Source organism: Thunnus albacares, chromosome 20 (genome assembly GCF_914725855.1).
Source record: "Thunnus albacares chromosome 20, fThuAlb1.1, whole genome shotgun sequence".
NCBI lineage: Eukaryota > Metazoa > Chordata > Actinopteri > Scombriformes > Scombridae > Thunnus > Thunnus albacares.
In genome coordinates, this window is record NC_058125.1 from 9,123,894 (window position 1) to 9,146,801 (window position 22,908).

The following is a 22,908-nucleotide window of genomic DNA, read 5'->3' on the forward strand; positions in this document are numbered from 1 at the left end:
ATTAAAATATTCGCTCCATAGTTTATGTGCAGGAACTGTGTTTTTGATGTAAATGCAGTGGTAATGTTATTTAACAGGGCAATATGCTGTGGCCATACATACTGGCCATGGCTCAGTATGATGCGCCATCATGGCTAAAATACAAGACTGTATATGGCTCTGTATGAAACGCTAGAGGGCTTTTAATTTGAAATGACATCTTTTAATTTGAATCGGATACAGGAAGTGGCATTGGGCTGACCGATGGTGCAATCAAGCCCCCAGGAACCTCTTTATATTATATTTATTTATATTCACATTCTCTTTATACATCCATGGCTTTGCACCCAATTTCTCATAGTGGCCAAACTGTGTAATTACAACGTCATGTGATGCTACTGAGCCCAAAAAGACTTTTTCCCATAGACTTGCATTGTGAAAGAGACATCTGTAAATCAGTGGATACATTTTTTTTTAGCTTCACAACCCCTGTGAAATGGCTCGTTTCACTATCAGAATTTGATACATTTGGCCCGATTACATTTCGAAAGTCTAGAAGAGCAGCATGATTGAATTGTTTTAACCCCATTCAAGTTAGCCGGAGGGCTAAACCGGACGCTAGCGATTTCGGTCAGTGGAAGTCTCTCATCTGGCCGGCCAATGGTGTAACTTGGGCTGGCCGTACTGTTGCAGTCCAGCCAAAAATAATTTCTGAGTTTAGGACATGCGTAGTGTGACATCTAGCGACCACACTTGGAGGCCTTTTCTTTCTTCACTGACAGCAAATTCGCCGTCACTCACCACTCACCACCTGCTACTGCGGTAAGTAGGCTAACTTATAGCTGCATATCATGTAAAGTTCTTTTAATAAACTGTCCTACATATATAATATCGATGTATTGTTTTTTTTTTTTTTATAAAGAAGCTAAAATCACGTGCAGACTGATCTAGCTCTAGATATGACCCTGGAGAATTACAGTAACTTGCAGTTTGCTAATGTTCATTTGAACTAAGCCATGTTTAGTGAATGTTCTTGTTAGCTAGCACAAATGAACCTAATTGACATACTATTGCACTGGACTTCATGCAGCCCCTCCCAAAATCAAAGGCAGTAATGTTGTATCCCCTGTAAAACAGCAAGTTTTCATTTTTGTTGTTGTATGGATTAAAGAAATGAGATAGCATTTTAGAGATGCTGGAAGATTACCTTTGGACAGAGCTAGGCTAATTTTCTTTCCCGTTTTCTAGTCTTTATGCCAAGCTAAGATAACCAGCTGCTGGCTCCAGCGATACAATTAACATACAGAGTGGTATTATATTGACCTTCTCAACTAACTTGTGAATAAGCCTATTCCCCCAAATGTCAAACTTTTCTTTTAATTGTGTTATTCAATGAATTTGAAGAACCATGGATGATGGATTTGAACTGTACGATAAAGACTCGACTGCGTGTACATGTATGAAAAATAATGTCACAATAAAAAAAAAAGAAAACATAATTTCCTGATCAAGTTCAAATTTGAATGTAAATGTTTACCAAAAACGAGTAAATTACCATGGAACTTTATATTCTAGATTAGGTAATCTGCATGATTAATTACTATACTGTACAAGTGTGCACTCTTCTTTTGGCATACCATTTTATTAAACATGTGTCTCTCTGTCAGTGTCTGTGGGCCCATTGGCAGTAAGACCCCTTTTATGCCTTTTATAGAGTGGATGTCACCACCTGCTCCATATCACCTCAGCCAAATAGGAGACTTTTGTCCGTCTCCTCTTGGAAGGAGCCACTCTGCACCGCCATGGCACCAGAACAGTCAAAAGTTTGGACACACCTTGTTCATTCAAAGGTTTTTCTTTATTGTTACTATTTTCTACATTTCTACTGGCTTTTGAAGCCAATTTGACTTCAATATTGAAGACATCAAAACCATAAAATAACATTTGGAATTATGTTAAAAGTGTTAAAATTAAAAGTGTTAAAAATTCCTCAAAGTAGCCACTGTTTGCCTTGATGACAGCTTTGCACACTGTTGGCAATATGTCAACTATGAATGTGTCCCTTAACTCTGGAATATATGACTTGACTGTGTAAAAAGGGCTGAGGCAGGAGATATTTTATTTATTTATATATTTTATTTTATTTGTCTTATCATTTCACCCTGTTCATTTTACTGTCCTGAGTTATTTATTTATTGTCTTTATAACTGTTTATTTCATCTATAGTATTAGCTTTTAGCTTTAATACAGTATCTTCCTATGTTTTATTATATTTCATTAAGCACTTTCATCTTAAAGTTCTACTTCATCTATTTTGTAAAACTTTTATTTTTGTAGAATATTTTAAAAAATAAATCAATGACATTCTGTTCTGGAACCCAGTCCTTTGTGATGCATCAAAGGACCACCCCTTACATCACCCGTTACATCACCTGGTTCAGCAGAATTTCTTCAAGTAGCAGTCAGTCAGATCTCATTTAGTTTACCAAGTGCCAAACGTTCACAAGTTATCTCCTGTGAGACAGTTTCGACTTTGTACACGATGAGCATGCAAAAACAACCGCAGGAAAACATGAATGCAACATTCATGCTAGTTCCTCTGAATGCAGCAGAGAGGAGGAAAATCAAAAGGAGGGCAAGCATGGTTCAGCCAGTTGTTTTTGTGGAGCCTTCAAACTCCACAAGAAAACGAACAGAGGCAAAAGCTGCCTCTGAACAAGTCTCGAATGGAAAGAAAAACAAAGGACTCAGTTCAAAAGAGCCTGTTGTTTTTCTGGATGAACTGGCCTCCACCGAGACACCACAGGTGAACTTCACTTTTGGGAGTTCATCCATCCAGAAGAAGCCTGTTCTTTCAGGTCAGGGTTCAGCATCCAAAAGTGAACAAGCAAAGGTTGCTTCTCCATCCGCGCAGAAGACCATGAAAAAGCAGAAGGATTCTGTTCTTTCTGGTCAGTGTTCGGCCTCCAGAAAGGAAGAAGCAAAGGGGGCTTCTCAACAACCTGCCATCCAGAGCCGGATGAAGAAAGTCCCCAAACAGAGGGAACGTAAAGGGAAAGCTCCATCTAAGGAATCTGCAACTCTGCCTCGCCGAGCACAGGACAAACAGATTAAGCCAAAAGAGGTCATCAGCTTGGTGAAGACCACCTTGGAAAAGCTGACTGCTGAAACGTTTCATGACCTGATGAAACAGCTCCAGGACCTGACGATGGACACAGAGGAAAGGTTGAACTCAGTCGTCAACCTTATCTTTGAGAAAGCCATGTCGAGGCCAGACTCATCCGTGCTGTATGCCAACATGTGCCGCTTTCTGACAAAAGTAAGTCATGCATCTGTTCTTATTTCTTAACTTTTAGGGTACAGCAGTAAACATTATAGTATACACAACACCAGATAAAATAAATGAATTGATGTTAGAGACAAACAGTCAACTGTGCATTAAGACAAAAAGACATAAAATCAGGTCTGAGTTGATGTAGATGATACTTTTCAAACAATACGTGCTCTGAGCATTGAAAAAAAGAAAAATAAGACCACGTTTTTGCAGTTTCTGACCTTAATTTGTGGCAATTATGAATATTTTCTTCATTTCTTTCCATATGAATATTACATTGTTTTCAAATGGATGTGAGTTGACCATTTTCTAACAAAGATTCCTTATGGTTTTCTCATCTTCAGATGCAAGTCCCAGCAAAAGATGCCCCGAAACTCCCTGGCAGTTTTCAAACACTGCTAATCAGACGCTGCCAGGCTGAGTTTCAGAACAACCACGGCAGAGATGACACCTTTGAGGAGAGGCAGAGTAGAGATGTAAGAACAATGTTTTTTCTGCTTAATTATCACAACTACCAACGTTTTTCTTAACGGGGAGGGGAGTTATATGAGACTAAAAATATTTGAAAATGCAAATATTTATAATAATTCATGTTGACCCTGACAGAAAGCACTGTTGAACATGTTTGTTTTCTTATAATTTGTCAACAGGAAGGAGAGCACGAGCAACTGAGGACAGAGCAGTATGATGCCAATGCGTCCCGTCGTTCTGTATCGAACATCAAGTTTATTGCGGAACTCTTCAGGCTGAAGATGTTGAGCGAGGCTGCGGTGCACAGCTGCATCCAGACACTTCTAAACAAGCAGGACGGAGAATCTCTGGAGTGTCTCTGTCACCTCCTCAACAATATCGGTAAGGAGCTGGAACTGCTGACAGCTAAGAGAGTGATGGACAGGTACTTTAAGAAAGTGGCTGACATCATAAAGGAGGGAAAGATGTCAGCCACAGTATCTCACCTCCTTAAAGACTTGGCAGATCTCCGACAAAGAAACTGGTTGCCTGAGACCACCATGGAAATAGATGAGATCTTTATGGAGGATGAGCGTCCAGATACCACCAGCCTCTCAGCCCTGCAGCCATCAGGACACTGCACCGTTCCCCAGTCATCTGCAGACTCCAGCTCTGCTCATCAGCTTATTCAGGGCACTGAGGAGAGTCACCTGTGTGAACGTCATGACAACAGAGAGCCAGAGCCGAAGAAAGAAGAGACGCGCCAAACTCTTTCTATCACTCCAGCTAAACTCCCACTGACTGAGGATGACATGGAGGACTTCTCAGAGACCATCATACATGAGTATCTGAGGACAGGTGATTTGAAAGAGGCAGTGCACATAATTTCACACCTTAACAGCCCATCTGTCCTCCATGTCTTTGTAAGGAATGCTGTGGACTTGACGCTGGAGAGCGGCAGCAGGACTCGGAGGAAGGCGGGCCTGTTGTTGCTTGAACTCTTCAGATCGGGGGTTCTGCACACGAAGCAGTTCTTCGAAGGATTAAAAGACATCTTGGAGGTCACGGACTATATTTTTGCAGACGTGCCTGAAGCATGGCTCTGCCTTGCTGAGATCCTCAGCCCTGTGCTGCATGAGGGAGGTGTCTCCATGGCAGAGCTCTTCGGAAAAATCAAAACTCTTGTGCCTCTTGGACCAGCTGGTGTGCTTTTGGCTCATATCCTGACCATGTTGTCCAGCAGCATCACACAGAGGACCATCAAAGTGATGTGGAACAACGCTGGAATCAAATGGGAGGATGTCCTTCACAGCAGTGATGATGTCAAAAAGTTTAAGGCCGACTGGATGCTGGGATACACCGAAGGAGACGATCTATGGAGTTAGACTTCCTCCACCCATCCACCAACAAGAGCACCCCACCACCACCATCCTCCACCCCCCACAACCCCAACCTTCCCTTCACAATCCCCCTGCCTCAACCCCAACCTCCCCAAACATCTCCATCTCCTCACCTTTCCTCAAGGACAGAAGTTTACTTGAGGAAAGGTGAGGAGATGTGGATGCATTATAACCCTTCTTGGCCCCTTTCATTTTTATTTAACAACAACTCAAAAAGACTTGTTGTTAAATAAAAATGAATCCAAATTTGGGCGGCATGGTGGTGCAGTGGTTAGCACTGTCACCTCACAGAAGTTCTGGGTTCAAACCTGCTTCTTTCTGTGTGGAGTTTGCACGTTCTCCCCGTGTCAGCGTGGGTTTCCTCCGGATTCTCCGGTTTCCTCCCACAGTCCAAAGACTTGCAGGTTAGGTTAATTGGTGACTCTAAATTGCCCTTGAATGTGAATGTTTTTTGTCTATGTGTGTCAACTCTGATCAATTGGCGACCTGTCCAGATGACCCGTGTAGATAATAAATATCGAATTGAAATCTCTGGTTCCTTTGTCTTTAAACATTATGCCTTTTATCTTGCATATCCCTATTTTAATACTGCTAGGTAAGTAGTATACTACAAAGTTACATCACAAATACCATCAAAGCAACTATTTTGACAAATAACAATGTGGGGAAAACCAAGAATATTTCCATTTAGCTGATGTTTCCTGTTGTTGTTGTAAACACACATATTCAGTCTGCTGTTATATGTAATATGATATTAACTTCATCATGACCAAAGTCATTTTGTAGAGGTGTTTTTTGGGCCTCTGTATGATGGCCGGCTTTTCCCCTGCTTTTTGGCCATTCTAAACAGTTATAAAGACTTTTGCCTTCTGACGTGGTTGGTTGACACAAACTAGCAAAACCCGTCCCTTTACAGAAGTTAATCCACTTCACCTCTTAAAGGTTGCTCTCTAGTGGCAGGTGAATAATTTTACTAAGAAATCATAAGAGCTTGAGGGGTGAATTTTACTCTTGACACACAAACAAAAGTTTTGAAAACATAAAATAAAGTTTTAGAAAAGGGAAAAAAAATCTGATCATATCTACCGAGGAGGATATTACTGAGCGCTCTAAACAAAATTATTTGGTCACACCAACCAAACTATGAGAAATAACTTTAAGCAAAAAAGTCTAGGTGTCTTTTCAAAACTGTCAGTGAAACAGCTTCTTATTAAATCAGTTTTATATTACGTGTCTTCTTGTGTTTGTCAATAGGATTCACCTCTTCTTGGTATGAATAAATATTTGTATAAAGGTCAAATAGGGAACAGAATGAGAGTGTAAGATGAAAATGTAAAATTTTTAGTGAAATATCTTCCCAACTGTATGGATTGCCAATTTTGGTACAGATATCCATAGTGCAGAGATGATTAACTCTAATGACTTTCTAATGACTGGTGATTCCTTAAACTTTGTGTTCAGTATTACATGGCAAATGTTAGCATGCTAACATACTAAAACTAAGATGGTGACCAAAGTAAACATTGTACCTGCTAAACATCAGCATGTTAGCATTGTTGTGAGCATGTTAGCCTGCCGATTTTAGCACTTAGCTCAAAGCATAAATGTCCTTTATACAGCCTCAAAGAGTCGTTAGCATGGCTGTACTCTACATGAGAAGTAAACTGGTTTTCATGCGTGTATTCGGTAGAGTGCCACTTTAAACTGGCAGAAAAGCTTCACTGGGGCTATGTACCATCTTGTAAGTACACCATTTCTATTTGATGCTAAAATATCTTCATAACATCTAGGCCTAATTATAACAAAATATGATTATTATATGGTATAAAACATTAAAGAAACAGTTCAAAATTTTGGGAAATAGATCGATACCAATCTCATGTCTGTAATGTTACAATAAATATGAAGCTACAGCCAGGAGACAGTTAGCTTTGCTATTTATTTTGCTATTTAGAGAATTTAGCTAATAGAACAGACAGTTCTTATATTGTGATTTTGTATTTTCAGATAACATTTTGAAATCTTTTTTGATAATAAAGTAGGTCTAGGTGCTATATAAATATTGTGAAAGTATCAAAATGCTCAGTCCATGGAGAAATGCACACAGCCTGTATTTAGAAACTGTGCCTTTAAACGAGCCGTTTGGACTTCCGTAAGGTTGTGATGTCATAACTTTATGCTCAGCATTTCCCCTACCATGCCTTGGAGGGGGGGGCAGGCCCACCCCTCCAATGGGACCACCCACTCAAGAAATGTTTATTTATGTTATTTACCTAATTTATGTGTACTTGTTTCATTTCAACTCAGTGTGGGAGTCTCTACTGCATTTTGCTGTCATTTATGATCGCGCTAATTTCTCTCCTCTCCTCTGCTCTCTGTGTTTCACCGAGGGCAGGGCTCACACACACACACAGAGCAGAACAGAGGAGAGACAGTTGCAGAGGAAATGCTGCGCAGTTGTTGGATGTCAGGAACCAAATTTGTCATTGCATAGCTTTCCAAGGTTCGGATAACATTATCCTCAGTGGTGGCCATCGCAATTTACTGCTGAGTTTTACCCAAAGCCCTGGTTTTACCTAGCTACAATAGGCTACAATCTGTTGCCTGTGGTTAGCCTAGGCGTTTGTCAATCAGAGAACAGTCAGCCAATCAGAAGAGAGGGACATTGAGCGAACACAAAACAGCCTGTTTCAGGCTGAGTGAGACAGAGGGGCTGCATCCATGGCTTGTAGAGCTGTAACTAGGTGCTTTTTGACCATAAAAACATGAAAATGTTTGTAAACAGAACACAAAAATGAAAATATTAAACTGGGAAAGGGGCATAATATGAGCTCTTTATACACTCTGGCTGCCCTTTGTTTGAAATGTTTAAACACTAGTGCAGATATGATACCTGAGTTTGGTACCAATACTAAAACAATATATGTTTTCTGATACCTTACTTTGAGGAGAATCAAACTTCTAAGATGTTACCCTTTTTTCATTTGACATCAGATGCCAATGTTCTAATGTTAAATGTTACATAAACACGAGCAGCCAACAATAAATATTTTGTATATTATGTTTAGCCATATAAAATACAGTCCAAAATTTGAATGATTTAACCCAGAAACTCTCATCAAATCTCCCAAATCTGACTTGACAGTGTTTGACACTCTGTGGCACAATAAACCTGCAAAATATTAAAGAGGGGGGATACTTGTGGACTGTACATGTTGTTTAGCATGGAGTGCTGGCTGTTTACCGCTCCAGTGCAGACTGTGAGAATAAAACAAAATGAGTCGTCCCACACACACAAGGACTCAGTCACTCAGCTGACAAAAGAAAACAAGTTTCCATTCAAGTGATCAGAGCTGCTGCCAAGAGAAAAGACAACCACCCACACATGCATCACACATAAACACACACAGTTTCTATTACTGTACTTGTGAGGATATTCATCTACCTCCTTAACACTAACCTTAATTTGTTCTACTTATTGTATGTTGTTCTACTGCATATCTAACCTTAAAGGATAAGTTCACCAGTTTTTATTGTGGTCATAAATTTAATTTTTGTTTGCTTGTTGGATATTACTTTATTATAATCATAAAAAATAATATTATATGTTATATAATGACTTTAATATAAAAAAGATGAATCTATCAAAAACATTAATAACATAAAACTATGTATAAAAAACAAACAACATACTAAGCCATAGCCTTAACAGAGCACAATGTAATGTAGACAAAAGACATGCTGTGATTTTTGAGTAAAGAGTTAAAATCATTCAGGGAAATGTGAAAAATATCACTTCCTGAAAACCAGAACAGTAAATCACAGCACCTGCTGTTCATTCATCACCATGCCAGATTGTATAAAAGCATCCTAGCTGCTATTTTTCCTTTAACCTGAACATATTCCTCATTCATATCATTCAGCCACTAAACTAGCCCCAGAGCAAAATCTCCTCATCTTGGAGGATTTATAAGGACAACAATGGACTTAAAACAAGAACATATACACATTCAGTAGCTTGTTATTAAAACCAGACCCAAAGGAAATGTGCCAAAGTGAAAATCCCAGTTGATACATCAAGCGAGTCAAAAGTTAATTATCTGATTCCATATTTGTTAAACCACAGTGGCATTAAGATCCTACTGAGAGCGGAGCCCGACCACATATTTGCACAAACAACCGTTTTGATTCCCACCTACACCAGTCTGTTCTGTTCTGACTAGCTGGTTCGCTGCTGATCTGCAGATCAGATGAATCAGCCATTAGCAGACAGGGTGTAGCGCCATCCTGTGAAAAACAGCACCAGTTGAGTAATGAGCAACAAACATGCTGATAGAGACGAGGGAGAGACAACAGCCACAATTGTAGGTGTCCACGAGAAGCTAATTAAGCTGCATAAAAACAACTTTGACAGCTAAATAAAGTAATTAGGACACACTTACTGCACAGAGAGAAGGAGAGGGAAAGAGACAGAGAAAAAAGCAACTTCACAGCAAATGTGAGTCCTGACTATTGTTCATTTCATTATGTTGTATATTATAAAGGTATTCAGGTAAATATAGAACAGGTCTAGCCCTGTACCTCTCTTGCTTTGTGGCGAATAATAAAGTCTCATTTACATGTGTAACCTAAAGGTCACTTCTTCTGTTCTCAGTACTGGCGCCTGTATGAAGAGCTCATTTTGAAACAAGACAATGTCTACAGTCACGCTAGCAGCATTATTAAGCTGTGTATTAGGTACAGTGGTGCTTCAAGCTAAATGCCAAAATCATCATGCTAACACATTCGCATTCAACAATGCTATCACGCTGATGTGAAGCATGTTCACAATTGCTCGGTGAAAAACTGACCCACTGATGGCGCTACAGGGCAAGTTAGGGAATCACCAAAATCAGTAGGGTTCATCCACTGGGGAACATTAGATTATATTAGATTAGATTAGATTACATACTAATGAACATGAATGTCAAATTTTCATGGCAATCCATCCATCCAAGTTAAGATATTTCCGTCTGGACCAAAGTGGTGGACCGACAGACCGACATTGCCATCCCTAGAGCAATACTGCTAGCATGGCTAACAACTGCACACCAGATGTTCACTCTATAGTGGCTATATAGGTAAAGACATTGATTTTTTTTATGCTGATACAAATATTGATATTTGAGAGAATTTATATACTGATCCATTTTTTTTCCCATAAACACAACAGTTTTGATAAGGATCCCTTAAAGGTCCAATGTGTAGAATTTAGTTACATCTAGCGGAACAGACTTGGCAGAAATGGAATTCAATATTCATAAGAATTTTGTAATTAGTGTATAATTCTATGAAAATAAGAATCACGTTTTCGTTACCTTAGAATAAGCCCTTTATATCTACATAAGGAGTGGATCCCCTTCTATAGACCGCCATGTTTCTACAGTAGCCCAGGATGGACAAACCAAACACTGGCTCTAGAGAGCGCCTTTTGCTTTTTTGCAAGTTTTGCGGCCAACATAGGTTCTCCCACACACTTGGAGGGGGAGGGTGAGGGGTATTCAGTTGGTTACAATCTTCAACCTCACCACTAAATGACACTAAATCTTACACACTTTTACATTTGTCTATTACAGATTGGCCAAGAGAGGGATATCACAGTTGAGAAAAACTTGTCAATGCTCTCTTGTGGACAAACTATGTAATGGCAACCTGTCTACCTGAAACATATCTTTGGCGATTCTGTTTCGCAATTTCTGTCAATGTCATTCTTGTGGATAAATCATGTCAGCAACTTATCTCTTTATGTGATGTACATTGATCCTGGCAAAAGGTTAAATATATTCTCTACTAGATGACAGACTGTCCATAAAAACTGAAGCCAACTCTTGCTGCTCTTCTGTAGTTTACATTACACTACAATAAGCTCAAGCAAATCCATTACTATTACATACTGAAGGTAATCAGACACAGGTAGTAATGTTTTGCAAAATACTATGTAACAGATCCCTTTAGTAAAAAGTTTCATATTCCATATTATAAAAATATAGAGAATACAGAAAGCATTCAGAATTTTTTTTTCTGGCACCCCCCAGTGGTAATGTCAAAAAATACACTGTAGTACACCGCCACCCCTTTTAGAGGAGCTCTCCGTTCAGCACCACAACACAAGACAAAAGACCAACAATGTGACAGCCTATTATTCTGACATGATTCCCTCACCTCCTGCTTGAATATATTTTTTTCTTTTAATGGCAATCAAATATTTATTAAAGGGACACTCACTTCATTTTATATATTAAGATCAGTCACGAGGAGTACTACTCAGCCTGTGAAATAGTTGTATGTCTTCTGTGCCTGTGGAGGGAGCTTTCTAAAGCCTGAGAAAATAACCCTTGTGATGTCATCAGGGTTATCTCTATTTTTGCTTGAGACTGTTTTTATTGGGACAATTTTCAAAATTAAAACACACCTGATCTTTTTGTTGAGGTGACAACATTAGACTAATATTTCCTCACATATAGCAGACCTCTTTTGGGAAAAACTGCACACAATTACAGTTTCAAACGTGTGCGCTCTTTAACTAATATTCAAAGTTAAGCAGCAAATAACACTTTCTTCTGTGCTCCATTGCCTTCCTGACATGCACAAATCACTTTTCACTGGGATTGGCTCATTTTACCACCAACAAAAACATACACCAGTGGAATAAGTTAAAAGATGCTGTAACAACATTAAAAAATCTACATTGTGGCTTTTCGTTACCTGCTAACCTTTCAAAAACAAACATCTTTCTTAATCTTTTTACTATCACTTGTTTTAGAGTAGCTGCCGCATTTCAGAAATGGTGGGTATCTCGTTTTTGGAACAAATCTGTTCACTCAAAGATATAGGCCATATATTCTTAGCCTGCTGTCACTGTCTCTGCAGATTTTGATCAGATTTGAGGTGTGCATGTATCTGACTGCAGCCTGAGACAGTTTCCCCTGAGCACAGACTACTGGCTACAATAAGCAGACTCCTGAGATATAAATAAATGTTCTGTAGTAATGTAGGTGTAAAAACCCACACAGATCCTCGCTGTTGCCATCTGCGCCTCTCTGCTATTTGTCATCTATTCATATCATGATGCTAATATGTCTCTGTCTCTCACAGCTACCTGTCTGTATAAGTGTGTGTCACTGCTTCTATCAGCATTATGCTTTTACAAATGCAGTTGTTCCATCTGAGTATGCACAGCCATCTGTTGAAACAGCCACCTCATCACAAAAAGTTTTCTGCGTCAACTTGTCGAAACTAAACGAGTGCTCCGATTTGACCTCATTTATGAAGAACAGAGATCTATAATTATCTGACAGAGGATTGTGGAGGAGGAAGCAAGCAGGGAGGAAGGGACAGATTTCTCAAAAGGGAAGAATGACATGCAGAAAACTACGGAGAGGAGACCTCATTTCATTTCAAGTGTCCAGATGTGGCTCAAATACAGGCGAGCAAGGCTGAACAAATAATTTGCCCCACTTCTTTTGAACACTGCCAAAAAAAAGTGAAGCACAGTGGTGGGTCACACATTTAAGGATAACGCCAGTGGAATTAAAAAATAATTATACGATTACAAATCTGTTTTAAGCATCACAAGACCGCTGGTCTGTATCCAGGAACTTGTCAAAAGTAGCTGATTGAATACTGTGTTGGTGAAAAAGGTCATATCTGATCCACTGTGTAGACATGTACATGCTGGATTAATGAAGTTAAGAATACAACTGATCAAAGTATGACTATACTAATACTATAATACTATTTAGTAATACTATAATAGAAATATAGAAATACTATAATATACTGTATTATACAGTATATGGCCTATACCTATTTTATATATAACGTGTTGACATGATTAATGTTGTGTATTAGTGGTGTAAGCAACAATATACTACTGGGCAATATACTGATATTACATCGATATCATGATATGAGACTAGATATTGTCTTAGATTTTGGATATTGTAATATTGTGATATCGTGTAAGTGTTGTCTTTTCCTGGTTTTAAAGGCTGCGTTACAGTAAAATGATGTGATTTTCTGAATCTACCAGACTGTTCTAGCTGTTCTATTATTTGCCTTTACCCATTTGATTTTGTCCGTATCACCCAGCCCTAATATGAAGCTTACAATGAATCCAATGAGATCAGTTTTCACTTTGGGTCTGAAAAACATTCACTGAGACTCAAGGATTAGTTGACCAATAAGAGGACTTACAATTGTTCTTTAATCTTGAAAAAGCCCAGATTCACCTGCTTATCTAATTCAAAAACCAACAGCACAACATTTCTTATTTCTATTTGACATCAAAATAAAAAAATGAAATATTTGTTGAGATGGTCCGTTATGTTCTTCCTGCAATCTGACAGAGGAGTTCAGTGCTTAATTCTACTAATAAAGATAAACGGATTGTGTCAAAAATTGATGTTCCTCTCTTACTTATGAAAGTACAGGCCTTGGTTCTGTTTTTGTTCATCATCCAGTTTAATAAAAACAGTTTGCAAGGTATTTGGGAGCCACTTCTGTTTCTCGTCTTGTGTAGTGAAGCATGTCTTGTGCAATGGATGCAAACAAGCTCCAGCCACTGATTCCTGCAGTCACGATTAAACACCATCATTAACACCCCTATTGAACAGGAACGCTTTATGCACAGAGGTGCTGAAAACTGCAGTTTTGTGGCTAATTTAGACCCACCATGATCTACTTCTGATCACTGTAGTGATGAATGGTAAATGGCAAAATGTTTTTTAAAAGCTAGAGGTGTAAACTATTAATTTCTTTCTGATTTCTGCATAGCTGAAATAGACCTGCTTTTAAACACACCTCCATGACTGTTACCCATCCAGCTACTGGTAGACATCATGCATTACAGAAAAGCCAAATGTGTTATTTTCAAAGCAGACAACACTCAGTTTAACACAAGCAGATACATTTAAAAGGAATATTTACATAATCTGAAAGTCAACATTCAGCTCAAAAGCATGCTCAAACACAGACGCACCCTCAAACATGTGGCAAAAGATTACCTCCTAAAAGCAGAGCATCACTCACCCTAATGACTTCAGTCACTTAGAGAAAAGCACAATAGCAGGGCTTATATTGTTAACTGTGTTAAAAGAGGCAATGTCCATCCAAGTGTGGTCACATCAAACTACATGAATGGTACATGCTGTTGATGATTCAGTAAATCTGATTAATTATAGATTTAAAGAACACTTACAAAACAGGAGTTTGGAGCTAAAAACATCAAATATTAAACATTTACAGCTTTTGATCAAGATTTGTTGAGGTGCGTTCACACTAACAACTTACATTATGTATATAGAGTACACTCTGCGCTGCAGAATAAAGCAAGAAGCGAATTTACATGTATAATTACTGTTGTCACTTTGCCAAAAAAGTGCAGTTGCCAGATCTAAACAAGCTGATGAAAACGCAGAAATACCTTTAAAAATAAACAATATATGGCAACCAGATTTCATAAAACCTTAAGGTTAACATATTCCAAACAAATCTCAACTGAAAAGAATGGAAAGACATACTCACCCCAGACAATTCATTGTTTTAGCTGTCACCCATAGTTCAAAAATAAACTAAACCTATAAGCACAAGTTGCACCATCTAGTAGTGTGCAGAATAGCGGGCACACCTACTGCTATAGCGCTGCTTCTCTGTGGGGGATACAAAATATGGTGGGACTTCAGCACATACAGGAGGCTGCCTTTACCAAGTGTCAGGGGAAAATGGTCACCGCACAGAGAGAGCAGGGAACAGCCCAAGCTCTGAGCAGAATAATGAGAAAAAAATCCATCAGAGCAAAACACAAAAACCCCCTCAGAGAGAGAGAGAGAGAGAGAGAGAGAGGTAAGAGAGTTGCGAGATGGGTGGGGGATGGAAGACAACAGAGAGATGGCATTTATGTTATTATTGGTGCATGTGCAAATAGGAGGATCCTTTATTATACAAGTACCAATGAGGAGTTCTCGTTTGACAGTTTTTGAATTATTCATGACCAATTTGAAGCATAAAAATACTGCCAGAAAAAAAAAAAAAACTACACTAACACTACTTGCTCTCATACTGCTGGAAACCCTTCTTACAGTGTATTAATACCATTAAAAAAAAAAGTTAAAAGTGGTGTAGTAGTGGTGGGTAACAAGCCAGCATAGTAAGAGAATAAAAGGTTTTATTGGCTCTATTTGCGGAGGAAGTGCAATCTGTGGACAAACTGTCTGGGGATTTATAGAAAGGCAGAAATATTGGTCATTTTGGCACATGGACAACCAGGAAACTCTGGCTGCCCAAATAGTTTTTCACGTTCAGTTATCTGGCGTTATTCCATTTCATGAAAACACACCACCACAAACCTTCAATAAACCTGTTGGGTGTAGCTCAAGTTTTTTCTTTTTCTTTCAGAAGGGACTGCAGAAGTAGAGCAGCATGACCACTGCTACTGAAAGTTATTTTCATGAAGGGAGTACTCAAATAAATCTGTCTTCATCTAAATCAAGCTTACTGTGGCTCATCATCACAGACACCTCCATGCTGTGAATATGGTCCATGTTGCCAATCCTTATTTGCTGCTGAAAACTCTAAATGCCCCTCCATGTCAGTCCAGTCTTGTCTGAGATCCTGCGGTTTCACTGACACCAGCGATGACACTTTAAGCGACTTGGAGGGTCACTGTGGATTTACCCCTGGGTGGCAGATGGAGCCCACCTAAACCTAAAGCGTAGTTCTAAAATGGCTGGCCTCTGTAATCCATCCTGTGACAGAACAGGAAAAGCCTGTATACATAGTCATTATGAATTAATCCCTGGAGATTACTGTAGTTTTCACTGGGACTTGATAATGACAAGTGGGTATGTGTGGATACAATACAAAGACATATAACTAGTAATAATAATCTTACTCTAAAAGCTTGGCAGAAGCACAAACTAATACTGACTTTTATTACCTTTATGTCCTTAAATCACAGTCTGCACCAAACAAGTGGGAGGATAATGCAATTTTGAGGATTTTTTGTGAGATTTTGTTTTTATGAGGCAGTTTGACAGCACAGAATGACAGAAAATATGGTAAGAGACAGACGTGGACCATACTTTAAATCATAGGAAGGCCAGGCCACCTTCTACCTGCACTTTATTCTATACTATGTCAAGCAATCCAGTGTAACATGAGCAAAAACCTCTCGCTCTCACCTGATGCTGGAGATGAGCTGTCGATGCTCATCAGTGGCGAGTATTTCCGGCAGGACGTAGGCCAACCAATCGACTCTCTTTTCGGCCGCGTATTGCTTCAGAACAGTGAAGAGTCTCTCTTTCACTTCTGGCTCATCGCCTAAAATCTGATCAACCTGATGGAGAGTGAACGATGATGTTAGAGGTTGGGCTACTTTGAGGGTTGTTGTAACCTAGTTTTACACAGTGCCAGATGAATTGTCTCTGCATTCTGGTTCTATTCTGGACTTGTCTTGGCCTGTTACAGTAAAAACTATTTAATGGATTACATATGTGTATTGTATGTAATGGTCCTCACACGTTTATGGATTCATTAGTTTAAATCCCACACACAAATGTGAAAGATGTTGAAGAATTAAGCTGATTTACTGTATGCTATTTTGGTGTTATACCAGAGCTTTCCATAAACGCCAGCTGCCGACCAAATGGCCGACTACTCATTTAAGTCCAGCCAGCTACTTTATGATAATAATTTCTGATTCTAATAAAATGGTTTTAATTAACAAGTTGCGATTCACTATGTGTGTACAATTATGTCCATTAGCCTCCGCTGCAAAACAATGCCAGCATGATGATAGAGAAATGTTCCTATCTGTCTGTATCAGTCCTGCCCCCACTTACTCTATATGAATGTGTGTGAGCACTCAGGTAAGAGGTTGTGTACTGCCGAGTAGTGAGCGGAGAGTTGACTTCAGTGTTTGACAAATATTAGCAAAATAATTGATGACAAAACACATTAAGAACTGCATTGATTGCACAGACAGGATACATCCTCATTAGACAGGCTACTTCAGGAAAAAAACACCAGAAAACACCGGAGGCAGCAATTTGATGATTGCGCAGTAAGTATTAAAAAGTTCACTGAAAGCGCTGCATTTTCCATATACACCACACAGACGTTTATGGGCTTAATGAATGAACTAATTAATGAAGTATCTTTATTTACGTAGTGCTTTTTACAGCAGAGCCATCTCTAAGACGCATCGCAAACACACTAAAACAGGCAATGTTGTCGAAGTAACAGGCCTGTGTCATATGAGGAAAATGTAGGCTACGCCTCAGCCTCACACTGATAGTAGAGATGAAAACGAAGACGAAGATGACAAGAAATTCAGTTGATTCAGTAGATTTATATGATTTGAGTCTAGTGATTCATGTTTTGTTATTTTAGAGTTACTGTATTATTGGCACAGGTTTTATAAATAATTTAATTTACAACCAAAACATAGGCTAGAAATAGAAGAGTGCATTTATGTTTCTAGTAAAACAATACATTAACCATCATTGTGGCATGTCTTGATAAACCTTACAATGAAGGTGTTAATAAATAAATAAAAAATCATAAATATGGTCTAATGATTCTTAATTACAAAAGTTCTGATCAGTCAGGAATAGGGGAGGTTTTGAATATAAATAGCTATTTATAGACTGTATAAGCTAAAATGCACAAGAAGTCTGATTCTCCTTTACAATAGTTCACTACATGTTTACAATTGGGTAGGCAAACTAAATATGCAATAATTAAGATCAGTGTATATGATGGAATAGTGGCATTATAATGTGCCAGAGGCCACCAAATTTGGGCTTTCACAGACAAAATATTTCTCCAGGGGGCATGGACTGAGAAAAATTGCCTCTTAGCTGGCGACTTTTCCCCACTGTCCATATCCTTGTAGAAAGCCCTGGTTAAACTCCCTATGTGTGCTCAACTTGACCAGTTGTTGAAATTAACTTGGACTCAGCCATTCATGCTGCTCGTACCTTCCTGTTGAACTCAAGAGCCTTGTGTTTGCGGTCCAGTCTCGCCCCCTCTCCTCCCATCTGACTGTCCTCTATGCTGACGCTGTGTTTCTGCCGCGGGCCGAGACACAACACCCCTAGACGGAGCGTCCTCCCCTGAGAGGCCTTGATCAATGCTGCAGCCGTCTCATGCTGCCTGACAGGGATGCCGTTGACCTCCATGACGTAATCCCCAGCCCTCAGACCCGCGCGACCAGCTGGGGAGCAAGGCGAGCAGTCCTCCACCAGCAGGGGGCAGTCTCCCACAATGGTGAATCCAAAACGACCATCCGGACCTGGTATGATGTCCATCTGTAATGCAGGAAAAGGAAATGAAGAATAAAGAAAATATAAAAGAATTTGCCTCGTTTACCCCCAGACCCACTTTGAAAAACACCACAACAGACAGTTTCATTTCCAATCTGGACATACAGTTACTGATAACTTCACTATGACATGTAGTTGTACAGGCATTAATCTACATATGTATTGCTGTGATGGATTCAAGAGGTGTAACACCTGCTGTATGCGGGACACCACTCCAATGCTGGGAGGGATGTTCTTCTGAGTTTGGGCGATGGCGATGACGGCTTGCGGACCCAGCGTTGACACATTGTGGCCCTCAATCTCCAGGACCTGGTCCCCGGCCTGCAACCCTGCCAGGTGGGCGCTGCTCCCTTCCTCCACAGACAGGATATAACTGGGTCCATTCCCACCCAGCTGGAAGCCAAACTCCTCAGGCCAGCCCTGGTTGGACGTAGGCATGCTGAGGACTTGAATGAGGGGAGGGTAGTGAATGAGGTAGGAGAAAAAAAAAGGATGTAAGACTGTAGGATGGGAGAAAAGTGACCATAGAAGTCTAATAATCCAAGAGGTGTGGGGGTCCCGCACTACAATCTCTAATGCACTTTGGAGCTTCACTGAAGAGACAGTATGCTAACAAGACTAGGACAAAACCTCGTATATGGCTGGACCGTGTATGAAATGCTAGAGGGCTTTTAATTTGAAACGATGGATACAGGAAGTGGCAACCAAGCCCCTAGGAAGTGCGCCAGGCTTTGACTGAAGACAATTTGACCTAGGGCCTTTCTCAATACCAAGTATGCCAAATTCAGACTTGCATACTTGCTAGTTTGGAGTACAAACTTCCGAGGATGCAGTACGATCATTCTACAATTGGAACAACAGCAACTCAGCTTCAACACACCTATCTGACTGTACTGTGACAAAATAATCTCGACTCAAAGCTCAACTAATACTTTTTTTCTCACAAAAAAATGTCATTGACAGAGAGATGCAGTAAATTGTGTTATTCAGTCTGTAATGTAGCTATAATAAAAATCCAAACGGTTGTATAGCTTAATAAAGTTAGTTAATATAGACTGATCTGTTGATTTTTATACGTTTATATTTATTGAAATGTGGTGATATCTGTACAGCCTATAGCCTATAGAGCCCCAGAGGCAGCGCTGTTGTTCTGTCCAGTAAAAACATGAAGCTTCACTTTACAGACAAACTAATGTGGCAGCTACAATTGTTATATTTCATCTGTGAGACAAGCATTTATCTTCAAAAAGGAATTATATCATATATCAAAATGCTACAAAGACATTAGAGCAGTGGTAAATCACCAAGAGCTGCACAGATCAGTTTGTTAGATCATTTCCTCCGCGGGATGACGACAGACGTTAACCAGCTGATCATCGCAGAAGTCAGGCTGCTATTCGCTGACAGGACTGGCTGCTCTCACCCGGCTAGCAGCTCGTCACATCTCCGAAAACGTCGGAGAAAATTTCCAAATAGGCCTTATTTGGATAAACTGACCAAACAATGGGAATCTAAATGTTTACTTTCTCGCCTGACACTTAATAAAGTGACATATTAACAGTCCTACAGTGAAAATTACAACAGCTTAATCTCCGCCATTGCTGCGGGTTGGTGCGAAATGCATTCTGGGATACTTAGCTTCGGCAACCTTCAACCGGCTTTGGCCGACCAATGGTGTAACTTCATCACTCAGTCAGTCAGTCAGTCAGTCAGTCAGGGACAGACATTTGCGTTTATGGGGCTGGCGCCGCTGTTGCGGTCCAGCCAAAACATGAAGAAAACGACACAAACACATTCAAACACATAAACTTACCCACAGCAGTCAATGCACTCCAGTCTACTGACATTGCAAAAGAACTCTTAGATCAAATAATCCTTTGCATGTTATACATACAACTTGAGATACATCTGTGCCCTGTCTCTTCTCCTTCCTGCTCTCTCCTGTGTCTCAAGTTGTACTATCGCGTGCGGCTCTGTAACCCTCTACCCTGAACCATGACACACTCAGCGGTCCCTGACCTGATTCACAAACTCCAAAGCAGCCAATCAAATTAAGGCATCGCAGAGATTGTGACCTTAATTAGCTTGAGAGACAAAAGTTCCTGCAGCAATTTTTTTCATTCAGTGCACACGCACGTCTTTCCTGTTGAATAGTAATTATGCAATAAAGAATGGGAGTACACCATTGGCTGCACTGATGAGTTCTACGCAGGTAAGATACCGGACAGCATTAACTAAAAAAAACATCTCAAAAATGATAAATACAGAATTACAGAAATTGAGATGTTGGTTTTTGCTAAATATAATCTACTATAAACCCCACAGCTCAGCTGGAGGCTAATGATGTGATCCACAGCCTCCAAAACCACAGCACAGCAGGACTCACACAGTGGACGAAGCTGATAAAAGACTTACAGAAATCTTTAGATGGATACCGAGAGCCCCGTTTGCTCTGCCGAAAAGAGTATCTGCCTTTTTTGTTTTGCAAAAACTTCTTCATCTTGAATGTCAGACTTTTATCCAATCTGTCTTCTCAAATATAATATGAAAAAAAAAACCCAACTCCCCCCTGACCACCCCACAACCCAAAGTCAAACAGAAAGGGTGACGAACTCAAAACATTGACCCATTCCTCCACTCTGAAACCACAGCAGTCTCCTCGTGAGCAAGGGGTGAGTGTGCATGAAAAGCGAGTGCAGTCTCTCTGTGGGTGTGTCAAGGAGTTGGTCCTGCGTCTCATTCCTGATTCATCCTTGGGCCAGCCTGCTTGCACAGTGTTAATCAGAAAACTGGGACGCATGCACCCGCGCACCTCGGTTCCTTAATAATTCTCTCTCCAAAAAGGGTATTGTGAGGCCTCATTTTTCTATAAATACACCGATGTGTCTTTTTCCTCCTCCTCCTCTCTTGGCTAGGTGGCTCTCTGAGGGACCGCTCCTGGCCCAGAATCACTCTGCGTCGATGCAAGAAAGCCTGATGAGTACTAATTGGAGCGTCTGCTTGCCTGGAATTCTGTGCGTCCATGTGTGTGTCTCCATGTGTGCGAGTAGATTTAAATGTTCAGTCCATTGAGAAGGAGCAGGGGCAATTTAAGACTTTAGCCTGCAGGATTAGTAGGATTATGGGCTGAATCTTCAGCTCTCCTCCACCCCCGGTTATTAATACTGTAGGAACACATGGTCCCCTCCCTTGATGGATGTTTACACTCACTATAGTAAGAGAATATTGTGAAAGCCTTGTATTTAAGTCAGACAGTGTGACAGATCACTGCAGTGTCAAGATACAGTCTCAATCGGAGGCTGAGCTGAGTCAAAGCAGGAGTGAAAACAGGCATTTCACTGATAGTACAGAACAGGTGCAACAGTTAGATCATCTTAAAGCCACTCTGAGTCTGTTTACACTTGGTTTTAAAATGTGTTTCGGTTATCCGAACACAAATGGACAGCCGAGAGACATCATCGTTTACACCTGTGTCTATCATGCATCTCCAAGGTGCCCAGCTGACCATTTGTGTTCAGATTTCGTTACTGCCTACGTCACTTCCACTAGAGGGTCCAAGGGCCCCGTGCATAGCTATTAAGTCAGTCTGTCGCCAGAAAAGTGCCAGATTTGTTTTGCACGGACGAGCTAAGAAAACTAAAATGTTTCAAGAAGAGCAACTATCACATCCTGCATTGATGACATATTTTCCAGTTACGTCGTTTTCAGGGACGCATCAGGACGCATGAGCATTTACGCTATAAGAGATATGTGGTCAAATGCATCCCAAACCACTGTAGTTAGAGTGATCGGATCACAATGCATCTTGGTAGTTGTTTACACTTGTATTTAATATTGTCCACTTGTGATTTGATCACCCAAGACGCATTTTTAAAACCAAATGTTTTAGACCAAAAGAAACATAAGAAAATAAATGGGCAGATTAATTGATAATGAAAATGTTGGTTGCAGTCCTTATTATAGACTAGCGATAGTTGGGAGTGAAAAGGTCAGAGCTGTAGTACCCGCACGATATTCTTGCGACAGTGAAATGACCACATGCTAGAAAAAAAAATAGTTAATGTGAGACTTAAATTAGAAAGGTCTTTCTTGTGTTGAAACATTAGTCAATGAATCAACAACAATTCAAGACATTTTACAGTCACAGCTCTGATGTGAGGATTTGCTGCTTTTCTTATGTCATTGTAAATGTTATATCTTTGAGGTTTAAACTGCTGGTCAGACATAATAAGGAAATCTTAAGACATCTCATTAAACTCTGGGAAATTATGATGAGTTTTACTATTTTCTGACATTTTATAGACAAAATGATTAATCCGTTAACAAAAAAAATAATCCAGCTATTAAACAATAATGAAAATAATTGTTAGCTGTAGCCCTA

The 22,908-nt window shown here is 39.9% G+C and overlaps 2 protein-coding genes across 4 annotated transcripts in view; one reads left to right on the plus strand and one right to left on the minus strand.

Moving 5' to 3' along the window:
* grid2ipb (glutamate receptor, ionotropic, delta 2 (Grid2) interacting protein, b) overlaps positions 1-22,908 on the minus strand; it is a 50,654-nt gene that overhangs the window by 25,126 nt on the left and 2,620 nt on the right. For all 3 annotated transcript variants that reach the window (XM_044337803.1, XM_044337804.1, XM_044337802.1), the window contains 3 exons: positions 18,720-18,973; positions 18,183-18,512; positions 16,383-16,537 (listed from right to left, as the gene is read on the minus strand). In XM_044337803.1, coding sequence (XP_044193738.1) covers positions 16,383-16,537; positions 18,183-18,512; positions 18,720-18,965 — 731 coding nt within the window. In that variant the 5' untranslated portion in view covers positions 18,966-18,973. The remainder of the gene's footprint in view (positions 1-16,382; positions 16,538-18,182; positions 18,513-18,719; positions 18,974-22,908) is intronic.
* Positions 1,940-5,691, plus strand: LOC122971237 (eukaryotic translation initiation factor 4 gamma 1-like). The gene is made up of 3 exons (XM_044337809.1): positions 1,940-3,298; positions 3,658-3,789; positions 3,964-5,691. Exons 1-3 carry the CDS (start codon positions 2,522-2,524, stop codon positions 5,146-5,148), a joined length of 2,094 nt encoding a protein of 697 aa, XP_044193744.1. The 5' UTR covers positions 1,940-2,521; the 3' UTR covers positions 5,149-5,691.

Bases quoted from the DNA above. Each gene is read 5' to 3' on its own strand.
- LOC122971237 (XM_044337809.1), top strand. From the start codon at position 2,522: ATGAGCATGCAAAAACAACCGCAGGAAAACATGAATGCAACATTCATG. The intron at 3,299-3,657 runs GTAAGTCATGCA...TCTCATCTTCAG, and splicing joins TGTGCCGCTTTCTGACAAAA to ATGCAAGTCCCAGCAAAAGA. The intron at 3,790-3,963 runs GTAAGAACAATG...ATTTGTCAACAG, and splicing joins AGGAGAGGCAGAGTAGAGAT to GAAGGAGAGCACGAGCAACT.